Source organism: Crinia signifera, chromosome 6, assembly GCF_055691185.1.
Source record: "Crinia signifera chromosome 6, ASM5569118v1, whole genome shotgun sequence".
In the NCBI taxonomy this organism is placed as follows: Eukaryota; Metazoa; Chordata; class Amphibia; order Anura; family Myobatrachidae; genus Crinia; species Crinia signifera.
In genome coordinates, this window is record NC_139222.1 from 87639194 (window position 1) to 87651059 (window position 11866).

General features: G+C 42.1%; 1 protein-coding gene across 1 annotated transcript; it reads left to right on the forward strand.

Moving 5' to 3' along the window:
• The first annotated feature begins 216 nt into the window (after positions 1-216).
• Positions 217-11380, forward strand: LRIT2 (leucine rich repeat, Ig-like and transmembrane domains 2). The gene is made up of 3 exons (XM_083146388.1): positions 217-329; positions 4421-5202; positions 8066-11380. Exons 1-3 carry the CDS (start codon positions 220-222, stop codon positions 8884-8886), a joined length of 1713 nt encoding a protein of 570 aa, XP_083002514.1. The 5' UTR covers positions 217-219; the 3' UTR covers positions 8887-11380.
• The last annotated feature ends 486 nt before the right edge of the window (positions 11381-11866 follow it).

Sequence of the window (11866 nt, forward strand, 5' to 3'; positions counted from 1 at the left end):
GAAATAAAGTGAATATAAATCCTGCTTTTCCAATAACCTCCCTCCAGCCAAAATACTCCATGACCCCTCACAATTTTACAGGAGATAAATCATATGTCTTATTGTCTTCAACAACCACTAGCGCTAATTGAAGGAGGATTACTAGTAATAGGATTTGGTATTTGGAACCTGACTGCATGTCTCTCAGAATAAAAGAAGAGTATTTACCAAAGAAAGAATATGGATGCTGCTTGGCACCTTATTCCTTTGTTGCTCCTCTTCTCGAAACCTGGCTTGGCGTCTCCACTTTGCGTCACGGGATGCTCTTGTTCAAATGATACTTTTGGAAGGTAAGTGACTAACATCTCCATTATTTGTCGGGTTCTCTTGGCAGCTTATTATTTGTACATAGCTCTACATTATGAGAATATTTTTGCTAATTCAAAAAATTTCACAATGATCGGTTTGTTACGATGATTTTTCCCTGTGAAGGCGGGAATGCACTGTAAGAGGAAGGCAGTAGATCAAATATTTCGTAGCATCTTTTCATTCTTGGCAATTGTTAAAAAGGAAATACATGGGATTTATGACCTGGTGACATAAATGAATGAACACCAAAACACCAAATATGAAATAAAATGCCTCCCACGTATTCAAAACTATCACACAATTATAATGACCTTCACCGCATGATGAGAAACGAGTGACACGGGAATCTCTAGAAAGGAATATATTTCACATTTTTTTACATAGCCAAAAAGGAATGGCTTTTATTATGTATATAAATGTAAATTATATTTAACCCTTTGAGTGCCAAGAGAATTTGTCAAACTAGGTGTGAAAATTGCCAAGCAAACCTTTTTGTTAAGCCTTTGCTGAGAGAGATCCTCAAAATATCCGTTAAAAAATGGCAATAATGGTGCAATATTTAACTAAACTTCAATGAATTGACTGTGCTGTATTTGTATTTATTTATACTGAAAGAACAGTCGCTGTGAGCGATGCTGGATATTTTTAAGGTTCGCTCACAGCAACATTGGCACTCAAAGGTTTAAACTTAATAGATACAGGAAGTGCTGAAAATCACCATGGGAAATATTGTGTGTAATATTGTGCAGTCTATGACTCAACTACACCCTGCTACACGGCTTGTGTCCTCGGCATTGGAACCAAGTGTTAAACTGTCTCTGCTTTTATTTATTATTTATTATTATAGCTCATGCTGGCTATAGAATACTTGATGCTTTAATATCTCAGCACATCTGCTAATAGTTATATTAGTTGTTGTTACATATTTCCATAATACACGTGCCAAGTACGTTAGAATATTGTTTTCTATGCAAGTAATTGTTTTATACAGTATGTGGGTATTATGTTTATAATGATATTTACATAATAATTACATCATGCTTGATCTAAGCAAGGAAACAGTGCACTATTAAGATTATGGCAATTATTTAATTATTGACAATCTTTAATCACTTACAGAAAGTGCTACTGCAGCAAAAGAGCACTGTGGCTACTCTCTCTGGTACTAAAACCCCTTTCACGTGTAGCCTACATATATGTGAGTGTATTTAACATCACTAGCATTAAAGCCATCTCTATACAAGGAAATAACAAGCTTCAAGAAGGTGCTGTATAGCAGTGATGCATGGCTAAATATACTGTAACCATGTGTTTCTCAACACCCATCATTTCTACATGACATTATATATATATATACAGGTCTGTGGGGGGGACGGCGGCACTCAGAAATAAAATACACCAGGCTAGTGTGCAGCCAATGTTTCGAGGCACTGCAGCCTCTTTATCAAGGTGAAAAAACGTTTTTTCACCTTGATAAAGAGGCTGCAGTGCCTCGAAACGTTGGCTGCACACTAGCCTGGTTTATTTTATTTCTGAGTGCCGCCGTCCCCCCCACAGACCTGTATATTGTCAGCACCCCTGACTAACGGAGGGCACCAGTTTCCAGCATCCTGAAATACCGTCTAGTGCGACAGAGGAGTGCCGCCCCCACAGATTTATATATATATATATATATATATGCAAAGAAGGGGGGTTGTCCAGAGTGCGCTCTGATGGTACCACCTAGCCAGAAAGGGTATATAGTCCCAAATTGGTGTGATCTTGCAGTCACTTGTATTCAGACGGAGTGTTCAAAAATAATACCGAAGACTTCGAATATGAAAAGACGTTCTTTATTAGAAGCCCAACGCGTTTCGTCTACACGACTTCATCAGGGGCAAAGGCAAGGCCTGATATGGCCAGAAATCCAGACAAAGGTAAAATAGGGGCAGTGTCCCTTTACACGTACAGGTTAAAATCAGTGTGGGTAGGTATGGAAGCTAAACGCCAAGGATAATAAATCCAAATGTAACTCCTTCTGAGGACCAAAAGGTATATGTAACCAAAGGGGTGGGATCCAAGGTGTGGTTTTAACTCACAGGCTAAAGAAAAAGGACTTCCTTTCTCACAATCGGCAAAATAAAATAAAATATAATAGAATCCGCAGCAGGCGAATGTAGATGCTTACTCCACTGCAAGCCAGTGCATGCTTACTCCACTGATAGCCACCGCTATCCTGGCTTGCAGTGGAGTAAGCATCTACATTCGCCTGCTGCGGATTCTATTATATTTTATTTTATTTTGCCGATTGTGAGAAAGGAAGTCCTTTTTCTTTAGCCTGTGAGTTAAAACCACACCTTGGATCCCACCCCTTTGGTTACATATACCTTTTGGTCCTCAGAAGGAGTTACATTTGGATTTATTATCCTTGGCGTTTAGCTTCCATACCTACCCACACTGATTTTAACCTGTACGTGTAAAGGGACACTGCCCCTATTTTACCTTTGTCTGGATTTCTGGCCATATCAGGCCTTGCCTTTGCCCCTGATGAAGTCGTGTAGACGAAACGCGTTGGGCTTCTAATAAAGAACGTCTTTTCATATTCGAAGTCTTCGGTATTATTTTTGAACACTCCGTCTGAATACAAGTGACTGCAAGATCACACCAATTTGGGACTATATACCCTTTCTGGCTAGGTGGTACCATCAGAGCGCACTCTGGACAACCCCCCTTCTTTGCATTCTATCTTTTGTCTCTCGCTAACAGGAGAGTCGTTCCAGAGGTGCAGCTGGTCGAAAGACCCACTTTAAGCGCAATTCCTGACCATATTGTATGTGTTTTATATATATATATATATATATGTTTTTTCTTTATATGAGTTGAGTTTCTTCATTGACGCAATTTAAAAGGAGTGGATGGGGCTACCGTCTGGTATCCAGATCAATAGAGCCAGATTGTAGATGAAAGAAACAGTGTTAGCCACACCTCTTAAATTAAAATAATCATAGGCTGAATAGAAGATGGAGAGGGAGTGGCTTCACTGTCCAATAGCTGCGATCGCATGTCTTCGCATTGAACCATACATAGTAGCATGTGTGGTGTTGCTTGATCAGGAAGCTGCTGCACCAGGTGTGACTACACCAACCTTACACATGTAGGAAGGCATTGAGTGAATAGCACTAAGGGGGGTGATTCTGATCTGGTCCTTCTGTTGCGAATTTGCAATGGGGACCGATCTTTACGGCCAGTGCATGTGCATAATTGCTTATGTGCAGGTATTTACTTCGGGCACCATTGGAGACTTGCATAGTTTCCGAGTCCCTTGCAGTGGGGGGGCATGCAGGAGGCTGGTAGGGGGCGTCTGCATATGAACGCCCCTGTGTTTCCTGGGCATACCAACAAAAACACTGGGTGCGCCCAGGAAAACGCTGGGCGTCCCCACGCAACAGCTTTATTGTGGGACTGCAATTAGGACAAGCCTGCTCTGAAATGGGCTGAGAAATTAGGGTGCTATAGACCTTGGGTGCATAAAGCCAATTGCATTGATCATCACCGTTAACAAGATTGATTTACCATTAACAATCCAACATCCTAGATCTGGGGTAGCCAACCCTAGTCCTCGAGAGCTACCAACAGTGCATGTTTTGCAGGTCTCCTCACAGAATCACAAGTGAGCTAATTAGCTGCATCTGTGTATCTTTTAAAATGTGTCAGTGATTAATGAGTGTGCAGCAGCTAGGTTGTCTGTGCAGTGCAGCAGCTGTGCAGCAGCTAGGTTGTCTGGAAAATGTGAACTGTTGGTAGCTCTCGAGGGCTAGGGTTGGCTACCACTGTCCTAGATCCTACAAGGAATGTCTGTGTGCCTATTTATATATGAAAATACAGAGAGATGCATAAACTATTTAGAGTTAGTACCAAATAAAATAAGCTAGTAAAATTATCAATATAATATGGGTTTGCCAAGGTGACAATTGCTCTTTTGTTATATTTATCCTAATCCTGCATGAGATCCACTCTGCCTATATAGTATGCACATAATGTAAGATAATGGTTCCCAATAACCTTAGCTATCCTTGTGTTCTTTTCTTTGAAGGAGTCTGCTCTGCATGTCTTCAGCTCTCACACGAATACCCAAGGTCATCCCTTCAGACATTCACAAAGTTAGAATAGAAAAATGTCACCTGACGGAGCTGTCTCGAGGATCATTTGGCGGAGTGAACTCTTTAGAATATCTGTGGCTGAATTTTAACAATATTACACTAATGCATCTGAAAAGCTTGGAAGACTTAAAGGGCCTAAAAGAATTGAGACTACAAGGAAACAAACTGCGTTCAGTACCATGGACAGCTTTTCAGGATACCCCTGCTTTAAGGATATTGGACCTTAAACATAACAGATTAGATGTTCTCCCAGAACATGCATTGAAGTATCTATCCAACCTGACCTACTTGGACTTATCCTTTAATCAGCTTACCATCATCTCTAAAGATGTTTTCTCAAACTGGCCCCTATACCAAAGAGGACAGGGATTGAATGGCAGATCAGAATTTGTTTCCAATGTAGTCTTGGCCCTACATGACAACCCCTGGATGTGTGACTGTCGTCTCAGAGGCTTTGTTCATTTTGTAAAGACAGTCACTCCACCCATTATACTGATGAATTCATATTTGACTTGTGCAAGCCCAGAATCTAGAATCGGCAAGTTCTTTCATGAGTTGGAGTTAAATAATTGCATAAAGCCAAATACCAGCACATTGTTAACCAATGTTACTGTACAGGTGGGGTTGAATATCACGATGGTATGTAAAATAACTGCAAGCCCTACACCTTTAGTACTGTGGACCTATGGATTAAAGATAATTAAAGCCTATAATGGTAAGTTGGATAACTGAGTTTCAAAAAAATTTGGGGGTAAATTGAAACAATGGGGCAGATGTATTAAGCCTTGCAAAGAGATTAACTGGAGATAAAGTGAAAGGAGATAACGCACCGGCCAATCAACTCCCAACTGTCATATTTCAAACATAGCTGATTGCTGCTTTAAAAAAAAGGTGAAAACTCTCCCAAAATCTCTCACTTTCTGAAACTCTCACCCTATTACATTTGGCCCACTGTATTTATCTCATGTTTGCACAAGTTTAATAAAGAATTATAAGTACAGAAAACCTACAATATATGTATCTATCATAGCCCATTACAGGAGGACTCTGTGATTAATCATCACATGACTCTTCTTGACAAGTGTCAATCACACAATCTACAGAACTCACTATATAAAGTTATTTGATTGAAAGTCCATTTTGTTAAGGAGATTTATAGAAGAAAGATTAAGGGATCTAATCTTTTATTAATTTTTGCTTTGCATATTTATAATGTAAATATTAAAATATGGGGTAAAATGTAATAGGGTGGGTGAATCAGAAAGTGAGAGATTTGATAAGAAATCTCCAGGTTTTTTTTAAACTGCAATCATTTACACTGAAAAACCAGTTTGATTTTGCAGTGTGAATGATTGCTGCTTTAAAAAAACCTGGAGATTTCTTACCAAATCTCTCACTTTCTGATTCACCCACCCTATTACATTTCACCCCATATTGTCAATAGATAGAAAATGTTAACTGATACAATATCATGTAGTCCAATGTGTACATGGAAATTGATGTCATTAGCAAAATGACATGTTAAAAATGTTGGTAATTTTTTTTTGTAACCCTAACGCCTAACTAAAATGGCTAACCCTAACGCCAAGCATAAATATGTGCGTAAGCCTGAACCTTAACCCTAAAATTTCTATTGTAAATATTTTGGCTATGTTGACATTTTGAAGTTGTTGACAATGTTGATGGTGTTAACGTGTGATTGTTGACGTGATTGTAACTTATTTTGACTCACAGTCAGTGGCGAAGTGACGGAGGCACATGCCCCCCCCCCGACCCCCCTGTCATTTAGGTACATTGTATACATTGTTTAAACTGCACAGTGTTGCACCAAGTGTACAGTACAGGCCAACATGGGCATCATTGAATTAAATTCCCCACGCACATACACACACGCACACATGTAGTGTACACACACCACTGCTCTGGTCTATCATGGAAGCAGCCTTGACCACCAACCTTGGCTGCCAGGAGTCATTGGCAAAAGTCAATATGGAATGGTAGAGTGAGTAAGCAGCACGTTCGAGAGAGCACTGGTAAGGGATCCCTTATGATGGCTGCAGTATGTGCTGCAGAGTCTGGGGGTGGGGTGGGGTGGAAGGAACGAGATGCTGCCTGGCAATAAACCCAGTAAATTTCTTGGGTATGATGCAGCCAGCTGGAAGAGAGGGGTATGTGTGGTCATTTACATGGGTAGTTCACAGCCGCCAGAGCCAGGGAAGGGATGTATCTACTGTATGTATTAGAACTAGTAACCTGTGATAAATTGTAAGCGTCAGCCATTCCCTGGTTTTCCCTCTGCCTCTCACTGCCACTTTCTGCCTCTCGCCTTCACCTTCTTCATGTTCGCCACTTCCACTCCAACTCCCACCTTCTCTCCCATCACTTCTCACTCCTCTTATCCTCTCCCTGTCACATATTCTCTAGTATCACCACTTTCTCCACCTGTCCCCTATTCCCTGGCATCACTCACTGCCTCCCCATGACCCATTCCCTGCCATCACCGACTTCCTCTCCCTGTCACTATCTCACTGTCATCCTATGGCTCTCCTGTCATCCTTTGCCTTTTTGGGGCCTCACCCTTTCTCCATCATATGGATATTGCATTCCCTTGGAGGTCACTTCCCATGTTGCAAGACTATGCCCACTTTTCCCAAAACACATCCCCTTTGGCACACACCCCCTCGTGATGCCCCCCTGTAATTTTTTTTCTGGATCCACCCCTGGTAACAGTGATTTTTAAATGTTTATTTGAAAAAAAAAATGTATTAAAATTTGTCTTCATACAGTATTTTTGACGTTTTGGAACAGCCCCTTTGGTTAAGGGATGCCTACCAGAGGAGTTTTCCCACATCATTTACAGTTACAAAAGTCAACATTGACACCAGAAAAATGTGGGAAAATCTCGTCAACCTTTCATGTGCTGATCTTTTCCTTGTCAACCTTTCTCCAATGTCATCCTTGTTCATGTAAATGTTTTGGTGTCAACCTGCTCTACCACATTTGAAACATAGAATTTGACAGCAGATAAGAAGCACTTATGCCATCTAGTCTGCCTTTAACACATATACACACACATACATACTAGCGTTCATGTTTGGCAGTAACCAATTAGCCTACCAGTGTATTTTGTATTGTGGGAGGAGTATCATTAAACGATATATGAAAGATGTTTGCAACTCAAAATACAGGCATGGAAACACATTTCCTTCATATGCAAATTACACATCTCTATGTTTATATTAAAATTGTCATTACACATTTTCTCAGAAACAGTGTTTAATGCATTTCAGAAATTGTCTCACAGTGGTAAAATGTCACTCCAATGGATTTCACACTTTTGCACAGTGATTTGGAATTCTGTGAAATATGAAAACTCTATAGCTTATATCAGGGGTGGGCAATAAGCAGCCCTCCAGCTGTTAATGAACTACACATCCCAGCATGCCTTGCCTTGCTGGGTTAATCAACAGCTGAAGGGCCGCTTATTGCCCACCCCTGGCCTACTGTATATAATTCATACAATATATGGGGCTTGTAAAATACAGTATAGCTGACAACATCTTCTCTTATATCCTCAGTGTCCACCATTTTTATTGATGAAGAGACCTTAAGGTCGGAATTAACGATCCCAGTGGTACATCTTGCAGAGGCCGGAACCTACAACTGTTTGGCTACCAATTTCTTGGGCAACTCTACTTCATCAGTTAATCTAAATGTTCTGTCTCTGAGAATGGGAGATCCTTCCATGTATTCTTCATTCTCTCTTAGTCCATCATCATCATCCGATGAGAATGTTTTTATAGATGTACGAATTGCCAAGCAGACTGTTTATGGAATCTCCTTGGAATGGTTTGCAGTGACAGAGAATCCAGCAGAGACATGGTACACTATCTATTTTGGTAAATATGATGATAAAGAGAAGGAGATAATCAATATTGGTCCTGGAATTTATACCTATTCTGTTAATGACTTGCTGCCGGCAACCAAATATGAGGTATGTGTCACTCTAAAAAGCCAGCCACCCCGGAAGGGACAATGCATTGTGTTTATGACCGGGAGTGACATTAGTGAATTAGAACAGAGGGAAAAGCTCATCCACATCATTGTTATTGTGTGTGCTATGGTGCTTGCGGTACCTGCCGGAATGTACGCCTTCACCACAGAGACCAGGTTTAAATGTCTTGAAAAGTGCTTAACTCTTTGTCGGAGAAAGCATAAGGCAAAGAAAACCCTGAAGAGGGATAGTACAAAAGAAAGCACCTTTGACAGCTTGCAGGCCAGCAGTGAGGAGGGCCTGTGCCAGAGGGAATGCACCGAAGACAAAGGACGGAGAAGATATTCGGAGGATAAGCTTAATAAAGCTAAACCAGATAACAAGAACCCTGCAGAACTCTACTAGAGCAAAGCTTCCTTGCTACTCAATATGCAACTCAAATGGCAGTTTCATGTTTACTCATCGTACAGAAGAGACAATGTCAGTGTCGTTCACTGTCCCGAACTGCTGATTCTTTGTAGCAGACTGACAGGTGTGCGAATCTAGCGATGGCTGATGTTATAAATACTTTTAGTGTAATTGGAAGGTGCAAATTGCAGATGATAAACTCTTGCCTTCACTGCCTAAAAAAAGCGAGTGATGGATCAAAAGTAACAGTTGATTGAGGGGATGGACGAGGCTATTATTGTGTCATTAGATGCTGCTCGTGCTTTTGACTCTGTGGAATGGGTCTACTTGTGGGAGGTTTTGATGAGGCTTGGTATACACCCGAATTTTCTACCTGGACTCAACTACTGTACTCTTGCCCCATTGCTCGGGTAATGGTTAATGGTTTTACTCCTACTTCCATTGCTCTGGGGAGAGGGACTAGGCAGGGATGCCCCCTGTATCCTCTGCTTTTCACCCCTGCGTTGGAGCCACTGGCATGTCAGTGACTCTCTGGCGGGTAAGGGATTTCAGATTGGAGGTAACGAGGAAAAAATCGAACTTTATGCAGATGATATGATCCTGTATCTAGCGGAGATGTCATTCTCCTTGCCGGCTCGCCTTGATTTGATGTCCGATTTTGGCAGTTTATCTGGGATTGGTATTAACTGGGACAAATCTGTGGTGTTTCTTTTGCTCCATACCACAGTGCAGACCCCTTCATATAATTATCCTCTACGATGTTGTATGCAATTTAACGATGTTGTATGCAATTAGGTATTCAGGTTTCTCACCCCCCCCCCCCCCCCTCTTATTTTGTGGCTCTTAACCTGACCCCACAAATGACCTTGTAACGCCACAAGGCTCGTGTCTGGCAGACGCTTCCTTTGTCATTTACTGGTAGGGTAAATCAAATTAAAATGGTTATCCAACCTAAATGTTTGTTTATTCTTCCAAATTCCTGTTTATATTCCTCCTTCTCAGTTTCAGTTTATTACTCAGTATATTGTTACTTTTATCTGGGGCTGTAAATGTGTAGATCAAGTTAAGGTGGTTTAGAGCTACCTGACCTATGCCTGTATTATTTTGCTGCCCAATTAGCCCAGTTGGGGGAGTGGGTCACACATGGGGACTATGAGGACTTGCCTGTTGCCCTATTAAACAAGGTGGGTCTTCTTTTTGTTTCACCATTGCAATTTTTACTGGCTCATACACCCTTGTTCTCTCTTCCTCCTCTTTTACAACAGGCTCGGAAAGTATGGGTAGCGGTGGTGACTGTGCTGGAGAACCCTGCACTTGACCCATACTCCCCTTTATCTGGAGAAACAAGAACTTCCCTGAGCTTTGTTAGTTAGAAGGTAGCTCGGGATGGGTGTGATTTGGGATCTTTGCAATAGGCCAGCTTTACCAAGATGGGATTCTCCACTCCTTGAAACATCTAGTGTCTACATATACAGTTCCTTGCCATTTTTTTACAGATACCTGCAACTTCGACATGCAGTGGCTGTGCAGTGGGGGGTACTGCTCTACACCTCTCTGAATGCCATGTTCACGTGCTGGATCGCAAAATGCCAAGCCAAAAAAAAAGATCTCAATTCTGTACTCCTCTCTTCTCTCCTTTTCCGGAGCGGATTTGTTGAGCAATATGCATGCTAAATATGTGATTGATCTATGGCCCATTGAGGGTTAGGTTCACATGGTTGGTTCCCCGAGGAGCGTCACAGCATATGCCAGATTTCAGCAAATCCAACTATATATTCTTCACCAGGTTTACTGGACCCAGAGCAGACTGCTGCGGATTGGTGGCTCTGTGTCGGCTGCTTGTCCTAAGTGCTCGGATACCAGGGCTGGGTTCTGACATCTGTTGTGGCAATGCCCACAGGTGTTTTCTTTGGGGGGTGGGGTTCGACAAGTATCTAAGACACGGATTCCTCTTACGACCCCTCATATCTGTGTCTTTGGCGATACCCTATAGATACCCTATAGAAGCTTCTATCGCCGCCCTCTGCCTGCCTCCATGAAATGCCTCCTCCCCCTAGCATATGTCACAGCTGGATGTCCATCTGGCTGCAGGGGGGAGGAGGAGGCGCCGGGGACAGCCGCGCTGAGCCGAGATGTGACGCAGACCCCCCATACACCACATCACAGGTATCACAGGGGGCTTCCGATGCTAGCGCAATACATATATGCTAGCATCGCTGCGGCAGCGCAGCCATGTATTTAAACACATCCCACCCTAAGTATGCTAAGCGTGGCTGTGAAAGTATATATGTTAAGGTTTGGGGCTTCTGGCAGGATTCTCCATTAATATTCAAGATAACTGATCCTAGCTTATTTATTGTATGTTGGTGCCCCGACTGGGCACCTCCCTGCCGCCATGCACTGCCCTTACCCTGAAAATCTCTTACCGTGTATGATGAATTATATTTAAAATGCTGAACACGAATGCTACTTTTATAACAGTGTACAGAGAATGCACCACTTTAATTTTGTTTTATTGTAATGTTGTCTTTTTTTTGTCAAAAGCTTAATAAAAATTACATGATTAAAAAAAGTAACAGTTGATGGGTTTATATGGTTTACTTTAAATTGCACACTTTTTACCTTCTCATTTATCTTTGCTTAAATTAAACTTACAATCTTCTTCCCTCTTTAGTTATGTCCACTGCACAGGGGCGGACTGGGCCGGTAGCAGGGGGCCATGTGCCCCCCGGGCCGCTCTAACAAATAATGGTGTGGGCCGCCTCATATCTTACCTCCAATCCTGTCCTCCTGTAGGCGGTGCTGCGGCTACAGGAACATGGCCGTCGGTGTCCTGCATGAGGACATGTCCATCAGCCTCCAATGTGCAGGGCAGGGCCCGGAACCGACACCGCCCACCCGTGTGTCTAGAGAGGGAAGGGAAGGATGGAGGAGGACATAAATAATCTATTTGGAGGACGGAGGTTGAGCGAGACGC

Bases quoted from the DNA above. Each gene is read 5' to 3' on its own strand.
- LRIT2 (XM_083146388.1), top strand. From the start codon at position 220: ATGGATGCTGCTTGGCACCTTATTCCTTTGTTGCTCCTCTTCTCGAAA. The intron at 330-4,420 runs GTAAGTGACTAA...TTTTCTTTGAAG, and splicing joins TCAAATGATACTTTTGGAAG to GAGTCTGCTCTGCATGTCTT. The intron at 5,203-8,065 runs GTAAGTTGGATA...TTATATCCTCAG, and splicing joins GATAATTAAAGCCTATAATG to TGTCCACCATTTTTATTGAT.